At 39.0% G+C, this 19,685-nt stretch overlaps 1 protein-coding gene across 1 annotated transcript in view; it reads left to right on the top strand.

Annotated features, from left to right (window-relative positions):
* The window catches only part of LOC139691706 (uncharacterized), a 62,710-nt gene extending 44,298 nt beyond the window's left edge, over positions 1 to 18,412 (top strand). Inside the window, exon 6 of the mRNA XM_071589555.1 lies at positions 14,165 to 18,412. Within this exon, the coding sequence (XP_071445656.1) occupies positions 14,165 to 14,514 (350 nt within the window). The 3' untranslated portion in view covers positions 14,515 to 18,412. The remainder of the gene's footprint in view (positions 1 to 14,164) is intronic.
* The last annotated feature ends 1,273 nt before the right edge of the window (positions 18,413 to 19,685 follow it).

Genomic DNA, 19,685 nt, shown 5'->3' with positions numbered 1-19,685 from the left:
TATCTTCGCCCACCATACCGAGTACTTCCTCATTTGTTTTCTTCTCTGTCCATTTCACCTTCTCCATTCTTCTCCACACCCACATATCCACAATAGCATCCATTCTACGTCTATCCTCCTGCTTCAATGACCACATTTCCGCTCCGTACGTAGCTACGCTCTATATCAAACTATTTACCAGTCTTTTCTTAACATCCTTACTCAACGTCCCCGTCATCAACTCCCTCCTCCTTGTGTGGAAGCCTCTTTGCCTAGTGCAATTCTTCTCCTTACTAGTTTGACTGTATTGATCCAAGACACTTCCGAGGTACGTATTAAACTGTTCTATCTGCTCTAGTTTTTGCCCTCCTACTTTAATGTTTAGCTTAGCCTTTTTACACAGTAATCAATCCCAAGGTTGGTTTGTTATGGGTGATGACGTAGTTCACCCAGTCCTAAGCCCTGTACGGCATTGTGTGAAATTCATACATTATAAGCATTAATAAAGGGGGCCAGTTCCTTGATACACTGTGCCGGTTATGGTTTCCCTGGGAGACATCTGGTACTATCTGAAAAATAATCACATTGCTTGGGTGGAGCTGCTGGTGTTCTGAGGGGTTCGCCGGGGAATCAAACCCAGGCCGTCTAGTCAACAGTCCAACACTCTACCCCCTGGACTACCATGACTTAGATATTATTAATCTGGGTCGTGATATGTTTGGTTACAGGATATTAATTCTTTGTTTCAACTCTAGTAAAATTATTAGTTACACAAGTGATAGTTGTCATAGTGAATGTTTCCTGGAACAAAGGTAATGCGGAAATTGAGTGGATTCAGGTGTGATGTGGTGGGATTCGAGCTTAATGATTGAGTATTTGTAGTACTTTTTCACTTGATATCAAGTGGAAAAGTGCTACGGACTGTTTTTCAAAGGTTGTGTGGTTTTTTTAGGTAGAGAACGGCTATATTAATAGTTATAATAGGAGGGAAAATACTACTAGAGCATGAGGAAGAGTTAATACGTATCTTAGAGTTGTGTTTTGGACCAAAATGGTGAGAAAGTGGAAGTATTAACCCTCTTAGTGCGGTGGGGATTCCAGGGGTACTTAGTGAGAAGTGCGAAGGGTAATTTAAGAAAATGTATCACCTTAGAAAAAAAAACATTATGAAGTTATTTGTTTAGATATCCATATGCAGTTTTTTTATTTTAAAATATAATATTGTAGTTAATAATGATGTAATACATTTACATCATCTGAATAATAAATGTAATTACTACAGTATCATTAATTTGAAGAATATTTTTTTAGCAATTAAATTTCGATTTTTAAACACAAAACTAATATTTTTTTAAAAACATTTTTCAATTACACTACGATATTTAAATATAATAAAGAATCAAAAAGACATGTAGAAAATATTATAAATAAATAAAGAAACACCAGTGAATTGCAAATTTTTTTGTCAGCCTCTGCATAGTTCGATTTTGTTGAAAAGGCTGATCTCACTGAGTCAAATTGGGACTTTTCCCCTTTCCTTGAGACTGCGGCAATGTGCTTACAGTCTAAAGGCAGAAAAAACCAAGTTCCAACTCGCAGAGAACTGCTGACAATGTAATCCAATACACAGGGCGCAATTGATTAGAAAGGATGGACGGCAAGAGAAACCAAAATGATTACAAATCAGTGTTCTCATTTCCATCGTCTCAACTAAGTCTGAATAAGCAGCTATACAGGCCTAGCCTAAGTAAGAGCCGATATATCGGCCCACCGCACTTTTCGCCAGGGATACGAAAGCCAATAAATCGGCCTGCCGCATTAAGAGGGTTAATGGGGATGTTAGATGGAGGAGAAGAAGAAATGCATTATATATTAATGTATAAGGGGCAGAGAAGCTTACAGAACACAGTTGAAGGAGGAGGAGGGAATTGTTGGATGAGACACAGGAGAGACGTTAGGGGAAGTATTAGTGAGATATTTAAGGTAAAAGGCTCTGTAGAATATACACTTTAATGTATGGAGCATTGGTTATGTTATGTGTGGCTATGGAGATGTGGTCATTGAAGAAAGAGACAATGGATGATGATAGCTGTATGTATTTGTGGCGACTTTTGTTGCTATGAAGGTTACTATTTATATTTTCAGCTTAATAACGAAAATACAGTGATTTACTGTATGAGAATGGATTTATTGTTTTTCGAAGTATCTCCATGATTTTCAATACACACTTTCGCAATGCAGTCAAACTAATTTTCATAACACTTTTCCTACTCCGAATAAAAAGGAAGTCTTTTAGTGCTAAACCAGGGCTGTACGGAAGATTACCCCTTAATTTGATGTTTTGACCAGTCAAATAGGTAATTGTTTCAGCTTGCAGATCTGTGAGAACTTGCCAAATTGTCATGATGAAGAATGGTCCTTTGTTTTCGCTTCTTCTTTTTGTATTTCACCAACAAGCACTTCTGGTGCCTAACAAATTCTCCCGTACCGTTCAGAATTCATGGTTCTACCTTTCTCTAATGGTACGGATGCCACATGTCCAGTTATTCCGAAAGAAAAGGCGATCATTTGCTTCGATGTGCTTTTGGGCAAGAATCACTTTAGTTGGATTTGGCTCCTCTTGGAAGACCCATACAGCGGATTGCTGTTTTGTTTTGGGCTTTTTGCATAGATGCAAGATTCGGCACCTGTATATGTAGATGTTATACACAGCTTTTGATGCACTGCAATTGTATTTCTTGAGCGTTTCTTTGCACCAATTGACACAAGGGCATCTTTTTGAGCTTTTGTCAAATTATGAAGTTTCAAAGGCTAAATTTTCATGCAAATCTTATTGATACTTGCCATACTAATCCCCAAAGATGCCTCAATCTTGCGATAAGTCACAGGATGACCTTCCTTTACTAGTTCTTGTGAAGGAAAGGGGTACTTCCAGGATTGGGGAGAGGTATTCAAACGATAAATCGTTAACCAAATGACCCGTTTTCAAATTCTTCCTGATACCCAGCTCTTGCCACTGGTCCATCCTCATTCCTTTGTCCATCTTGTGTAAGAGTTCCAGGGTTAAATCCCTCCCATGATTTTATTCCCACAGATGCTTGGCTAAGTGAGATTGCTTGAGGTCACTGTTCCTGAAACAGCGTTTGTGTTCCTACGCCCGTGTTTTTAATAATATCCCCGTCTGGCCTCGTATGTGTATAGCACCACAATCCTTACAAGTTAACTTATAACCGCCACTTTAATTGCATCTATGGAATTGAAAATCAAAAATCAAAAATTTGAAGAATATTTTTTTAGCAATTATATTTCGATTTTTAGACACAATACTAATATTTTTTTAAAAACATTTTTCAATTAAACTACGATATTTAAATATAATAAAGAATGAAAAAGACATGCAGAAAATATTATGAATAAATAAAGAAAAACCGGTGAATTGCAAATTTTTTTGTCAGCCTCTGCGTATTTCGATTTTGTTGAAAAGGCTGTTCTCACCTTGGTCAAATTGGGACTTTTCCCCTTTCCTTGAGACTGCGGCAATGAGCTTACAATCTAAAGGCAGAAAAAAAACAAAGTTCTAACTCACAGGGAACTGCTGACAATGTAATCCACTACACAGGGTGCAATTGATTACTTAGGATGGGCAGCAAGAGAAACCAAAATGATTACAAAGCAGTGCTCTCATTTGAATCATATGAACAAAGTCTGAATAAGCAGGTATATATCAACACCACGACACCACAACACATTCAAGAGATTACAGATGAACACAGATTAATTAGTAGCCTTTCAGTGGCTTTTCATAGTGGAAAGACCATTCAGAAAAAAAAACGAGCAGACAATTAGGCAGAGTTTCCAGACATGTACAAAACTGAACGAAAAATTATAGTAAGAATTATACTTTTTGAAAAGCATTTAAAATTGCTAATAAAAAATTAAAAAATTAGTTACGTAATTCTATGGAATTCAACCTATCGAGAGCACAAAAACCATAAATTATTTAAGAAAATACCATAAGTTAGAGCGATTTAAACAATAGCCTACGCAAGAGCCGATATATCGGCCTGCCGCACTTTTCACCAGGGATACGAAAGCCGATATATCGGCCCGTCGCACTAAGAGGGTTAAAGAGGACGCCTCGGTAGCTTAAGTGGCTAAAGCACTCGACCGGATATTGAGAGGGATCTGGGTTCGAATCCCAGTCAAGGCGAATGATTTTTACACTCTGAAATTGTTGCATTGAAATGATAGGTGTATGTACTTAGAATTGAGGGTGCACTTCATTGATATAATAATGTGTGGAGGGAGAGAGAAGGTGTAAAAGTAGACAGGAGGAATGTAAACAGACAAATGAAGGAAGTGGTGCTCTGTATAATGCGTACGGATGATTGGTTGAGAGAGGGAGAGAGAGGATTGCTTTGGAGAAATCAGAATAAGGAGGAAAAAGGAAGAAAGATATATTCAGAGAGAGAGCGTATCGTATTGAATGGCAATTGGGGATGTTATTAGAAGACCATATTGATGTATATAGATACAGAAATGGGAGATGGTTAATGACACTACTAGGAATATAGGGATAGGAGGAATAGGGGGTGATGGATAGGGATGTCTAAGATAGGGAATGAATGGAGGAAGGAGGTATATGTATACATAGAGATGACAAGGGACTTTGTTATTGTAGTTTGTTGGATATTGTCTTTCGTTTTGTTAGGAGAGGCAAGTAAATACACCCCACTCGATTGTACATGCTCTGTCCATCCCATACCTACCATAACTGGTACAATATCTAATTATAATCGGTCATATGTATGATTTTTGATGACAATTACAATGATTTGGATAGTTACGACACCAGTGCGTTTCAGTATTTTTAAAATTAACATTACTTATCGGATGGTCATTCATTTTTAGGAAATTAGCAATACTTTGGGAAATTTCCATTAATAAATTTTAATTATGTTGAAAACACATGAAGAGTAATGAGAGACATAGCATTAATTAAATATAATAATGCAAAATTCTATTTCGATGCAATAATTTCAGTGTGTGGAAATCATTCGCCTTATTTGGGATTCAAACCTGGATCACTCAAGAAAAAGTAGAAGCAGTGATCTGTATATCAGCTGAGTGATGTGGGACTAGAAGTTTATTATTACCCCTAGTATTTCTGTCGTGGATTGAGCTGATGGGGAGGAAATTTTGTGTTAATATTTAGGTGTGTGGTTTGAAAATATCCTCCAGAGAATTGAAAGAATATGTACAGGGTTGCACCTAAAAGTGGTAGGACTGATTTTCTGTGGCACGAATGGAGCGGTGGAGGGGGGTCTGTCTGGCAGGGTAAGGTGGGGGGGGCTCTTAGCAACAGACCGACACCAACCTTAATCGCCTGCGGGCTGTCGTTGAGTGAGGACAACGTTTTTAGTGAAGCAAGTTTTTTGTCCGCGTCGAAAAACAAAATGAATCTAATTTAGAGCAACGTTATTCCGTGAAGTTTTGTGCGAAACTCGGGAAGACGGCAACTGAGACCCTCGATATGATCATGCAGGCTTATGGGGACACTGCCTTAAGCCGTTCCACAGTATTTGAGTGGCACGAGTTGTTTAAAGAGGGTAGGGAGCTCGTTGAAGACGACCATCGCTCCGGACGGCAAGAACCGACACGAATGTGGACAGAGTGAGGACACTGCTGGACAAAGACCGACGCTTAACCAGTGAAGAAATTGCAGACCAGTTGGGTCTGTCTGCATCCAACGTCCAACGCATTATTTCACAGGATTTGGCCATGCGCAAGGTGTGCGCCAAGATGATGCCGAAAATTTTGCCATGGCGCGCTCGTCATCAGACAGCTCCTGGCCAAATACGGCGTTGCCACGTTGCAGCACCTGCCCTATTCTCCCGATCTGGCACCACCGGACTTCTTCTTCTTCCCCCTGATGAAAAGACAGCTCAAGGGACGACGTTTTGACTCGATAAAGGCCGTTCAAGAGGCTTCGACGAGGGTCATCAACGGCATCCCCAAAGAAAATTCCCAGCGGGCGTACGGGGAATGGGAGCAACGTTATACTAAGTGTGTAGCAGCTCAAGGAGCATACTTTGAAGATTATTAAGTCGATGTAAGTATATCGACAATAAAATTCTTGTGAAAAAATCAGTCCCACCACTTTTGCGTGCGACCTTGTAGATGCCTGCGGTCTTCTAACTTCAACCAGGATATGAGTCGGAAATATGATCGTATTTTCTATGACCCCATATGAACTGCACCCAGGAACTATGGGTCCTCTGGACTTTGGTTTTCAGTTCGCCTGAAAGGTTTTGGTATACCGCATCACAGTAATCGGAATGGGGTGTGAGAAGAGAGGAAACAAGAAGCATCTTTCAATGCAACAATTTCAGAGCGTAAAAATCATTCGCCTTGACTGGTCCCAGTCAAGGCGAATGATTTTTACGCTCTGAAATTGTTGCATTGAAATGCACATTAGCGGATGACTCCGTTAAAAGTTACTGTTGCGGCATCTCCCGCAGTTTCTTTGGAATTTGTCAAGAAGCATCTTTGCAGATGTAGATGTAGGTCTTTAAAGAGGGAGAAGAAGTGTGCTTTGACCTTGTTTTAACTGCTGTTGCTTTAACCTCTTGTGAATATCGGGATTAGTTTATTTTCCTACTGACAGTAATTGTATGATCAGTCCAAGATAAAGTGTCATCAATGGTTACACCTCAATTATTTACTGACTTTAGGTATGGTATGATAGATTCTTGAGTGTACTTAGTGGTAGTTCATCAGTACTTATTTTATAATGTAGTTTATGGCCGGGGCATCGAGATGGTGCAGTGGCTATCGTACTGGCTTCCCACCCAGAAGGCCTGGGTTCAAATCCCGGCGGTGTTGAGTATTTTTCAGAGGTATCTCGATCCCTACTTGAGGTGCTTTGTGGAGGGCACTTTGAGTGAGTACGCCGTCCGTCGGATGGGACGTAAAACTGTATTACCCCTTGGTGCATTTTGTAAAGAGTAGGCTAATACCGACGCCGGGTTTCCTTCCACCCTTCATCCTTTCCTGTCCATCCCCTATGGCGCAAATGACCTTAGCTGCCGGTCGCCTCCCCTATAAACTACTACTAGTTTATGGTATCTGATTATAATAGACTTTTGATGGGGTTTATTTTTCAGTAAATTTTTGTATACCCCGTAGTGATAAAGCAGAGGGGTCTGAATTAATTTTGTTAATAATTTTGGGTAGATCTTGAAGGTGGGAATGGTGATATATATTTGTAAACCATCACTGAAATCACTACTTCAGTGAAGGTGATGATTGCAAATATATTCTATTGTTCCAGGCTTCACTTTGTGGAAGTATTTAATATCCATACTAAAAGGAAAGACTCGTATGGTTTGGTAATGGTTACAACCCCAAACTAGTTGATACATTACTGCGGAAAAAACAAAAAGCAATGGCCATAAAAAGCATTTTCGTATCACAGCCCGCAGTATCTAAAGATTTTAACTGGTGCTCGTTCCCATTTCTGGGAGATCTTTCATATAGGATTTCCAACTGCCTACCCACCTGACTCAAAGCAGCCTTCTGCCCACCCGTAACCCTCTCCAAACTTTTAGCCAATGGGAAAGACACCCAGGATTGCCTTCTCAAATCAGGCATTTATAAACTGAAATGCGAGGATCGCAACAGCGTTTATGTCGGTCAGACCGGCAGGAATATCAAGTTACGAGTTAAGGAACACGCTAGGTGTCACAAAAATCAGAATAACAACTCTCTCTTCGCCAAGCATTTACTAGAATTCGACCACAGCAGTGAGTTTGTCCCAGAGATATTACACACACTCCCAAAAGGATTAAAAATGGACGCTCTCGAGTAATTAGAGATTAGAAGGCACTTGGCGAACCCCAACACGACACTTTGTAATGAGCATACCCCTCCTCCCCACTCCTCTCCGAGATACTAGCCTGGAAATGGTCAAAACAATCCATCAACGCACCCCACCCCTCTCAAATCCTTCCAACCCTCCCCGCCCCCACTCTGTCCTGAGGGTATACTACCTTGATCAAAAATTTCCCGGAATTTATTCAGAAAATTAAAAATACAAGTTTATTCATCTAAATCTATATTGTCCCCTTCAAAGTAATCCCCATCGACTGCAACACACTTATGCCAGCGCTTGATCCAATCCTCGAAACATTTTTTATATTCGGTTTTCGGTATGTCCATCAGTGCTTCCTGCGATTTTTCCATTACTTCCTCTCGGCTGCTAAAACGCGTTCCCCGTAATGGTTTTTTAACTCGATTGAACAGAAAGAAGTCACAGGGAGCCAAATCAGGTGAATTCGGTGGCTGTTGGATGGTATTTGTTGCATTTTTCGTCAAAAAATTACGAATAATGATAGCACTGTGCGACGGTGCGTTATCATGGTGCAAAATCCACGAGTTTTTTGCCCACATTTCTGGTCTCTTTCGGCGAATTGCTTCACGCAAACGTCTCATAACGCCCAAATAATACTCTTTGTTTACTGTCTGGCCTTCTGGCAAAAATTCATGATGCACTACACCGTTGTAATCCATGAAAACCGTCAGCATTGCCTTCTTTTTTGACTGAAAACGACGTGGTTTTTTTGGTCTCGGCTCATTTGGTGAACGCCATTCACTTGCCTGATGTCTGGATTGCGTGTCGTACTCATAAACCCACGTCTCGTCTCCAGTAATGATCCTTTTGATGAATGTGGGATCGGATTCAGCCTCGCAAATCATGTCTTTTGCGACGTCAACACGGTCTCTTTTTTGCATGAAATTGAGGTCTTTTGGAACCAACTTTGCTGCTACACGACGGAAACCCAAATCATTAACCACAATGTCTTGGGCGGATCCATAGGCAATGTTCAAGTCCTCCGCTATTTCTCTGATGGTTAATTTGCGGTTATTGACCAACATTTCTTTTACTTTATCAATTTTTTCACCGACTTTCGATGTCGATGGTCTGCCACTGCGTTCATCATCTTCGATTGACTCACGACCACTTCTGAACCGCTCGTGCCACTGGTAAACGACCGTGTTTTTTAGAGAATCGTTGCCGAAACACTTTTCCAACATTTCCAACGTCCGTGCGCCACTAAATCCGTTTTTTACGCAAAATTTAATACAAGTTCGTTGTTGCAAATTTAAATCCATTTCTGAAATTGTAAAAAATCGCCAACACACACAGAGATAGATGTACTCTTGGCTACGTAACTTTTGCAAATGTCAAGTTATGACACTAAGATTTAAAGGGAATATCAACAACAGATGTACCAATTTAACAAAAAAAAACAGAACTCAAATCGGAACGATGGGAGCGCCACACGGTGGTTATTCCGGGAACTTTTTGATCAAGGTAGTATATGCTTGCTCTGTCTGTTTTGCCAATTTGTACCTGATGATGCCGCAAGTCGGTGAAACGCGTTGTACCGTATAATAAAATCTGTGGAAAAGTACAAGTCTTTCTTTTTACTATGGTAATGATTGCAATTTTGAAATACAATGACTGATATCGTTCAAGCACAGCTCAATGGTACACCAAGCACAGAGGGATAATTGGGTCTCCGGCAATTAGCGCTGCAAGTGGGCGGGGTTATAGTCTCCGTCATGGCCACCAGAGTGCATATTTATCTGGCAGACCACGTATCCTGCATGTTGTAACGGTTGTAGAAATTACAATTGAAGAGGGATGTCTTTAACATGCAATGATGGATAAAAACAATTAATTTTGGTTTTGAATTCACGAGCATCTTCTTCGTAGGGCTCAAACGATTTTAATTTGTCGAAACGTGTACAGACGAAAGTACTGATGACGTATTTGCGATTACCTGAGTAATTGTGTGATAATTTGTAAGATTTAACCTTTGGTAATGGAATACGGTTTAGTATTGTAGTTTTAATTTATGTTATGACGGGGATGACATTATAACATATTATTTCTAGTCCTTTTTCTTTGAGTTTTGAAGCAATATCAAAGTTTATTCCTCGTATTCACAGCTACAACGAGAATTTTTAATGGTTTTTGAAGCCAGTTGTGTTTAGAGTGGTATAGTTGTCTCAAATCGGGCAGAACCTCAGGATATATGAAGATTTGCAAACAGGGTGGCCTTCCACTTAGATAGACCACAACCATTTCAAATTGGTAAACGATTTGGTGCTGGCAAATCGCCGGTTAACTGCTAGGGGAGATAACCAAGGAAGTGGACATTAGTTTTGAATCCTGTCAGACAAATTTGACAGACATTTTGAGCATCCCATCAAAATTCGTCCCGCTGGTGCTGGCTGATGAACAGAGACAAAAATGTGTGGACATTTGTCAGGAACTCCTGGATCGAGCCAATGCCATCCCAGAGTTTCTTAAAGCCTTCTTTTTTGATTCCAAATTAAAATCAACCTTTGAAAGGGTGCCGATTCGACTCTATTGCGGACATTAAAACTAATTGTGTGTCAGACCTGAAGAGGATCCCCGAGACAGCTTACCAGGCAGGGTTCGAGAGATGAAAGAAACGTTGGCAAAGGTGTTTTGGTCAGCCAAGGCATGTAATCTGAGGGCGACAAGTTCCATTAAGCTCTGTATCCGTCGATAAAAACTAAAGTTATTGAAATCAGTCCTGTCATTTTTTGATCATACCTCGGTTATGTACAGAGATGAAGAGGGATGAGTTGTAGATTAGGATGTAGAGAGGTAGAAGGTAATTATTTGTTAGTTTTGTCCATCTAAAATCTACCATAAGGAGTTGATTATGTAAATAATACGTATGTATGTACATAGATGTATAGAAAAGTTATAATAATAAAATAATTTCCATAATGAGGAGGGGAAAGAGAGAGAGATATTCAGAGAGAGAGAGCATATTGATTGATTGGCTATAGTGGATGTTGTAAGAAGACTGTGATTTATTTGTATAGAAAGGGGAGAATGTCGATGGCAGATGTGGAAGTATAGGAATAGGAGGAATAGGATGGTGGATAGTAGGTAGGTCTTAGATACAAAATGAATGGAGGAAGGAGGAATATGTATATACAGAGATGATGAGGGACTTGGTTATTGTAGTTTGTTGGATATTGTCTTGTGTTTTGTTTGGAGAAGCAGGTGAATACATCCCAAGAACATGGTAAGGCCCAGAAGTACGCAGCCTGACCTGGAGATAGCAGTAGTTTTTTGAAAAATATCACTGCATTAGAAAGGACGCAATCTATATAAAGCATATGTTTCAAGTTTGAAGATGCCACGTTGTTTAGTATTTGTTTGGCAGCCATCAATGGTGAACGTATACAAGTGAATTTGTAAAAATGCAGAGAGAAAATTGGTCTTCGTTACATGTGATAGAATATACTTTTATTAATTGAATGAAAGGTCTCTCAGCCCCCAAACAACCAATATATAGTGAAAGCTGAACTGGATTATTCTACTCTTCTGGAAGTGAGTCTGCTCCTTCGTATATACAACAGTAATGTTGTATAAACAAATTGTACAATACACAAACAAACAATTGGGTAGCAGAGTTTACAAACGAGGCCGTATGAGCTGTCAAGACGAGATCATCCCATTGGTCGACCAAATGAGGTGACGACTCCAGAAACGGTGAAGAAAATCCACAAAGTGATACTGGATGATGGTTGACCGAAAGTACACGAGCTAGCAGACATAGTGGGCATTTCAAAAAGTGCAGTACGTCGCATATTAACTGAATATTTGGACATGAGAAAGCTGTGGGCAAGATGACTGCTCACACTCGAGCAAAATCAGTGTCGTGTTGTGATGTTTCAATTTAGAGTGTTTAGCAAAGTTTCACGGCAACTAAGCAGAATTTTTAAGCCGTTTCATAACCACGGATGAGGTATGGGTCCATTACTTCACACCCGAGACAAAGGAACAATCAAAACAATGGATTCAAAAGGGAGAACTGGCTCCAAAGAAGGCGAAGACCATTTCATCTGCAGCTACATCTACATCTACATCTACATAATACCCTGCAAGCCGCCGCAAGGGCGTGTGGCGGGGGGTGTTAGGTCACCAACCGTAAAAACGAAGCTAAGGTCATGGAATCAGTTTTTTTGGGATGCGCGTGAGATAATTTTCATTGGCTATCTTGAAAAAGGAAAAACTATCAACAGTGAGTATTATAAGAACTTATTGCAACGTTTGAAAGAAGAAATCAAGCAAAAGCGGCCGTATTTGGCTCTAGAAGAAAGTATCTTTTCATAAAGACAAATCACCAGCTAACAAATCCATTGTTGCAACTGCCAAAATTCATGAATGATAGTTTAAATTGCTACCTCATGCACCCTAATCGCCAGATTTAGCCCCCCCTCGGATTATTACCTGTATTTGCAAACTCAATAAAATGGCTCGGTTGGTCAAAGATTTTCTAGACATGAAGAAGTGATGTCAGCTTTAGTCCAATGGCTATTTTGTGGAGCAAGGCAGTCATTATTATAAATAAAAGGGTATCGAACTTATTGAACATCACTGGGAAAGGCGTATATGAACGTGTAACTCCTTACTATAAAATGTTGAATTGCCTAAAACTCGATCAGAGGAGAATGCTTCAAAAGGCCTTACAATTATTTAAAGTTCTGAATTATCAAAACCCCCCTTCTTATTTATATGAAAATTTTATATTCAATTCGCTTACGACAAAGAGATCAAACCGCATTACAAATACATTCCATCTTCCCAATTACCGCACGGCTATATATGCAAAGTCATTCAGTATTTCATCCTGTCAAACTATGGAACTGTTTGCCTATAATAAAGTAAAATTATCCAGGAACACATCCCAATTCAACAGGAACGTTTTCATATATATCTGTCCACCACACTACCAAAATGACCTCATTACTGTTCTATCAAGCTAAATATTTACGCTATGGTAATTATAACTATTGTTATATGTATGTATATATGTATTGTACTATATACTGATTCAACTGATGTTAAATTATGTTTTGTGACTGGTTTAATTACCTTATTCTATGCATTATGTAAACCTGTTTCACTCCATAGGTTTCAAAACCTCATGTAACATGTATTCTGCTCCAAAGGACTTTGCTCCCAGAGCAATAAAATTATTGTTTATTATTATTATTATTTTTAAAGGACGTTTCTATGACATATCCTCGATGTTCACCAGACAACTCTATGGTAACTACTAAAAATGGCGTTGTTTTCTCCAGCCTACGACACTATTCCACCTGTTCCCTTTTCAGCGATTTATTGAACCTAGGGAGTCCATTCTACCCAACCCTGTGTATAAGCTTAAAATATTGCTATTTTCACTTCTGATCAGATAGTTCTGTGTTCCTCTTGTAGAACTGCAATTCTGCTCTTGTTTAAACAAAAAATTGATTGAATACAGAAAAGAGAACGTTTCTTTCCTTTGCTAAATAATTTTAAACACCCCTACATACATATATATATATATATAGATATATGTATGGAAATGGAGAACTCATGTGTTTAACCCTCTTAGTGCATTGGGGATTCCAAGGGTACTTAGTGAGAAGTGCGAAGGGTAATTTAAGAAAATGTATCACCTTAGGAAAATAAACATTATGAAATTATTTGTTTAGATATCCATATGCAGTTTTTATTTTATATTAAAATATTGTAGTTAATAATGATGTAATACATTTACATAATCTGAGAAATAAATGTAATTATTACAGTATTATAAATTCTGAAGAATATTTTTTTAGCAATAATATTTCGAATTTTAAACACAATACTAATACTTTTTTTAAACATTTTTCAATTAAACTATGACATTTAAATATAAGAAAGAATCAGAAAGACATTTAGGAAAAATTATAAATAAATAAAGAAAGACCAGTGAATTGCAAATTTTTAGCATAATAAGGGACTTTGCTCCCAGAGCATTAAAAATTGTTTATTATCATTATTATTATTATTATTATAGAGCTGAAAGGAGATTATGTTGTTGTATATGCTCTGCTCATCAAAAACAAACCATAACTGTCTAATATCTCCATTTAATACATAAATAATTATATTTAGTCATACGGATAATTTTTGATTCTACTTATGACACCTTTGTTTCAATATATTTTAAAGTAACATTACTTAATCGGATAATCATTTATTTTTGTAGTTAATAATCAGTACTTCCGTTAATTTCCATCTGTCTTATACACCTTACAGATTACATGGGAGTGCCGTTGAGTTCCATGGGGCAGATGTCTAATAACGGTGGTGATCCCCTAGTGCCAAAACCAACGGTGATACCAGGAATGACCGTGGGTCCATCGGCAGAGCCTCAACTGAACCAAACAGTGCCACAAGGAGGTAGCGGTCTGCCGATTGGCTTTACGGTCCCGGGAACAGCTTATCCCAGCAACGTAGGGACACCATACCCATGCCCCGGTACGGGTAATGCCTTACCCTATCCAGTACAACCTCCCACGTCGATGGCACAACCACAATCCGGCATGCCGAGTGCGCCAATGCCGGAACCTCCGCCACCGTACAGTTCTTTGTTCCCGGATCATTAGGTTGGTCTAAACTTCGGTTGCGGTTGTGTTGTCTGTGCACTGTCTGGTTTTGGCGGTGATAGTGTGTAAGTCAAGAGTGTTTTATGGTACCCCCTCGGGCTTCTGGACATGGTTGCCTTCGTGCCGGTCCGGGGGGGGAATGTTTAAATTGAGTTCTTGACTGTCTTTAAAGTGAAAAAGATAAAAGGTGCGGTGATTTAAAGCCTGCCCAAAAGACTTAAAAATGTCCTCTCCTGACTGCAGTTTATAATATATCCATTTGTACATATCTCTTTTCGTTTATAAATATGTATATATATATTGACGTGTACGAGGGTATGCTGAGGATAACCAATGGAACTTGCTTGTAGACCGCAAACTAAAGCAAATAGCTAGATTGAGCCTAAAATTGTACATTCTAAGTACAATTCTATAAGTTTCCAAATCATATATTATTTATTTTCGAACACAGTCGCCCGTCGTTAAGGCCTACGTACATTTCTCCCAACAATGTGTGACAAGTTTTATTCATTCCGTCACTCACTGAGAAACTCTTAAGAATTTTCTCAAATGCACTTGACTTAGCAGCTGCCCCTTCACCTTATCATTGTCCGTGGTGTAATAATTATTACCCCTTTGAGTTATGTCTGTCTTGAGTTGAGAGGAAGGAAAAACAGAATAAATTGCAAAGGTGCAAGATTGGAGGAATAAGGAGGGCGTGGAATCAGTTTAATTTTCTTAGGTTTCGCAATAGCCCCTCCAGTTGCAAACTAGATGTGTGGACAAGGGTTTTAGGCCAGGACGCTGCCTTTATAGCACGACAAACTCGACTCCGATATGATTTGCGATATATGCTTTTGATAACTGATTCGCCGTTGATTTTGAATCAAATCTCCAAAGACGAGTATGCGATGTTTATATGTCTGTGGATCAGTAATCTCGGACGTCCACTGTTCGTGTTTCTACATCAACAATTATGGCCTTTTCCCAGACTCGAAACCACGAAATTTGACTGCCAATGGATTCACAGTAGACCTATCAACAGCAACATTACCATAAACAGCCTTTTATAAACGACGATTGAATCTCAGTAGGGGTCATTTTTTAATAGTCACGCTGTTTAAACTCGCCATGTTGACATATATATAGCACACACACTAGAACACGTCACAAATACTTCATCTGCTTCTCAAAATACTACACTGGATGAATAATGTAACGACCTCAAACCTGCGCATGCGTGTTGGGAGGGGGAATGTTACTTCCACATGCCACGCGGATTGCTTCTGAAGGTCATTTTGTTTTTGGTCTTCAAAGGTGTGTGCATCAGTTTTCAGCCTACCCACGTGTGCTCTCGTATAAGTTTGGTGATTGTGTTCAAATGTACATTGCCTTATTAGTGCTGGGTAGACACTTCCCAGAATTCCCTAGAGCGAGTACGCCTGTAGGCTTATCGCTTTTGGTGTTGTTTCGCAACGAAAGGAAATGATTTTTCCATTAAATACTCTGGTTTTCTTCATAATGTTGATACGTCCGGGTGCAGACTTCATTTTAGCAAACGTAAATAGCCCATATCCTAAGTTCCCCCTTAGTGCAATTAGAAATGTGCAATTAGGTCTATTGCTCTTTTGTTTTTTTAAGTTTTAATTGTCTTTTTGAAATTAATTCGATGAGAAGTGTCATCATTTAATGATTTCCGTGCGATTCCATGCATGATGTAGTGATCTGTGCAATGTAATTGGTTAGCTTCTCTGCTCGTCAAGTGTGCTTTAAACTTTCCGAGGATGTCTTTATGAGTTCTTGGTTAATATGGTCCAATTCACCCTCATCTTCAGTGGAGTTCTCTCCGAGCCAACATGGTTTGTATAAAAAGTGTCGGGAAATGGTTTCGGTTCGGAAAAGTATATTAATTTTGCTTAGATATACAAATGCTAAGCACACAATGCCTCTCACTCTCTTAATATTCACATCAAAGTAGTACTTCTTTTCCCTTATATTAAGAGCGTCGACACATACTATTTTGGCAGCAAGCAGCCTTTTTTAACTGACAACGACGACTCGAAGGAGGCTCCCTGGTAAGCAATAAGGATACCAGAATATGTATAAGGGTACACCCTCTCTCTCTCTCTTATTAAGGGTACCACATCTGCTTTGTGCAAGCTTCTATTTACCAGGAGACACACAGCTTGACTTAATATAGGGTGGTGTTGGTGTTACACCCGTGGTGGTGGTGTCCTCAAAGGGAGGAATATGTCGTTTCACCTCTTTTATGCAGGGAATTTAGGAATAATATATGTCTCCAAAGAAACTGCGGGAGATACTGCAACAGTAAGTTTTAACGGAGTCATCCGCTAATATGCATTTCAATGCAATAATTTCAGTTTAAAAATCATTTTGCCTTGACCGGGATTCGAATCCTGGTCCCTTGGATGTCCGGTCTGACTGCTTTAGCCAGTTAAGCTATCGAGGCGTACTGTTAAACTCTGAATATTTCAGAATATAAGAGGATGACTCTGAAGAATTTGTCCATGCAGCCTAATTGTTTAAAAGTTGGCTTTAACCTCCTGGACTGTGGAAATTTAAGAGTTTAAAGAGAGGATGCATCGATAGCTTAACTGGCTAAAGCACACAATGGGACATTGAGATGGATCTGGGTTCGAATCCCGGTCAAGGCGAATGATTTTTACACTCTGAAATTGTTGCATTAATATAGGTCTGTAAAGTGTGGTGCCATGGTGCCAGGGGGACTGTAATAGTGGGGGATGTTGGGGAATCATAGCGGTGCCATTTGTGGATAGAGATGGTCTTCTTCTTTGGAAGTAGGCAGACACATTCATTAAGAATCTGGTCTTTTGTTGGTCACCCAAAGACATTAAAAGAAGTGAGCACAACTTGTTTATAAGCGGAAGGGGACCTATTTTAGCCAAACAACATCAGTATTCTTCAGTACAATATAATAATGGTGTACATGTGTGTGTCTGTTTGTGGACTGTCCTGGTCAATGCCTCATCAATAGTCATGTCAATCCTACTTTGATCTAAGTATCATTGCGATCAATGCTTTTAAACCGAGAGTCTGATGAATTAAGAACTTAATGGATGTAAATTATTGTCCCAATACTTCTTATACAAACCTTGTACTCTCGGCAAAAGCATATGCCATCGAATGCGTCGCGTTGATTACTCAAAGAGATTTATTTTGCTATTCACAAGGATTTTAACTGTGATATAATTTGGAGGGATAATTTTTATGGAATGCCGTGGAGTTATGTCGAGATGTTTTTGCTAGGTTTCTCTTTTAATTTTCCTTCTTCATCTAATCTATTTGTGCAGAATAGTAATTGTGTACTATATACGTTCTTTCAATGACAGTGCCTTACGTAAGTCATGTTCCTTAAGTAGGGTGTGTGACAGGAGTCATTCTTTCTCTATAACTTTCTTAAATGTGGAAGGAATCTCATGAAAGGTCTCTCCTGAAAATAAGTAGATTAAAACTGTCGAAAGAAATTTATTGCGGATGAAAGAACAAATATAATAAAACTCTTCGGAAAACTGCACCCTTTGTACATATCAACACACCAATGTCATCTCAGTAGCTGTGTCATGCTTCTGGTATGATTCCTGTATCAAGGCATCAACAGGACCTTCGTTCAAGGCACCGTTACGGCCTCTTTGAAATGTAATCCAAAGTGGTCCAAAATACTACTCAAACTAAGGGTCGTACTCAAAGGCCCAATGTCTCGTCACAAGTAGACCAGTTATTCTGAATACAATCCAAATCACTTTCCAGCAGTGGTCCAAGGGGTCAAAGAGGGCAAAGAGATTGCAGAAGACACAAGCAGCAGTCTTCCTTCCCCACAGCACCTTTGGGGAGACCATCTTATGGCAATATATATACATACAATACACTTTTCTCTCTAATTGGCTTTTATTTAATCTTCTGTATTCAAGAAGAACGCAATGCACTGTGGTTTTCTGATCAATGCAGCACTCTTCCTCTTCTGCTAATAACATCTGCTGTCACACTGATGTCTGTGGGTCAATCAATGGGAATGGGAATTGAGTAAGTGTCTGTCTTGTATGCATAGCACGTCTTCATCTCACACTGTTGGTTGCATTGTTGTTGTTGGTGGGCATTGTTGTTCCTCCTCGTCAAGTCAACCTCCTCCTCTCTACCCCCTCCCACAGAGAGAGAGACATCCATCACACAATGCAGAAGCAGATAATGAAACAATTATCACTTTTGAACATTCATCTCCAAACATAATATAGTGTCCATCATACCACGGTCGTGGTCTCCAAAACACAATTTATCGAAAGATTTAATGAACAATTTACTATCGCATAAGATTGCTCTATGGAAAGTTAATGCTCTTTGCAATTAATTAAAGTGCAATTATCAAAAGAGTATATTGCAAAGTGTACGTAATTATCCTTATGACTGTGAATTAATCGCAATTTTATGGCACTGGGTAAGACATTGAGTACATGTCCTAGTGAGAGTTTACTGTAATATTTGATTTGATACTGAAGCATTCTGGGAATACAAGCACGCAAGGTTTTATATGTTTTGTGTTGGATTTATGTGATAATTTTGCGTAGAAAGCAATTGGACTATACTCAACACTAAGTCGTTTGCATTGTACATTGTTCTATCATGAACCCAAGCTTGTCTCTTTGAAAAGCAGTGTCGTTCCTTAACTTCCTCTGTTAATATTGTAGTTTCTAATGTCGTTCACGTCTCTCATGCTGGAGTCTCATTTGTTTTCTCGTCGGTAATATCAAAATTTAAACATTTAAGCTTTGGAATGCGGTGAAATTTCATTGAAAGCTGATGTTTGTAGGATTGATATACTATCCAGTCCATAAAGAACGCAAACTGATGCCGTTAAAACTTTATTTTTCAAAATTTAAAAGAGTCTACATAAATGATTTAGTTGCCCCCTTCTGCAAAGTACTCTTTCCATTAGTAGGCTATGCACTTATTCCATCTTCTGCTTTTCCACTGTTCAAAGCACCCTTTCTAAGTCCTCGGTGGTTTTAATGCTTTTTAGTTTTCTCCTGTCATTTTTTTGCTATATTATTGATTGTGTCTCTTCTTCACATATAATCTTGTGCCCAAGTGATATACAATGTCCTCAATTATCACATTTTAATGCATTTTATGTTGGGAATATATATGAAAAGGTCGCA

Source organism: Hetaerina americana, unplaced genomic scaffold, assembly GCF_022747635.1.
Source record: "Hetaerina americana unplaced genomic scaffold, ioHetAmer1.1.p SCAF_39, whole genome shotgun sequence".
In the NCBI taxonomy this organism is placed as follows: Eukaryota; Metazoa; Arthropoda; class Insecta; order Odonata; family Calopterygidae; genus Hetaerina; species Hetaerina americana.
Note: the sequence above shows the minus strand (reverse complement) of the source record. Positions and strands in the feature narration are given on the sequence as shown.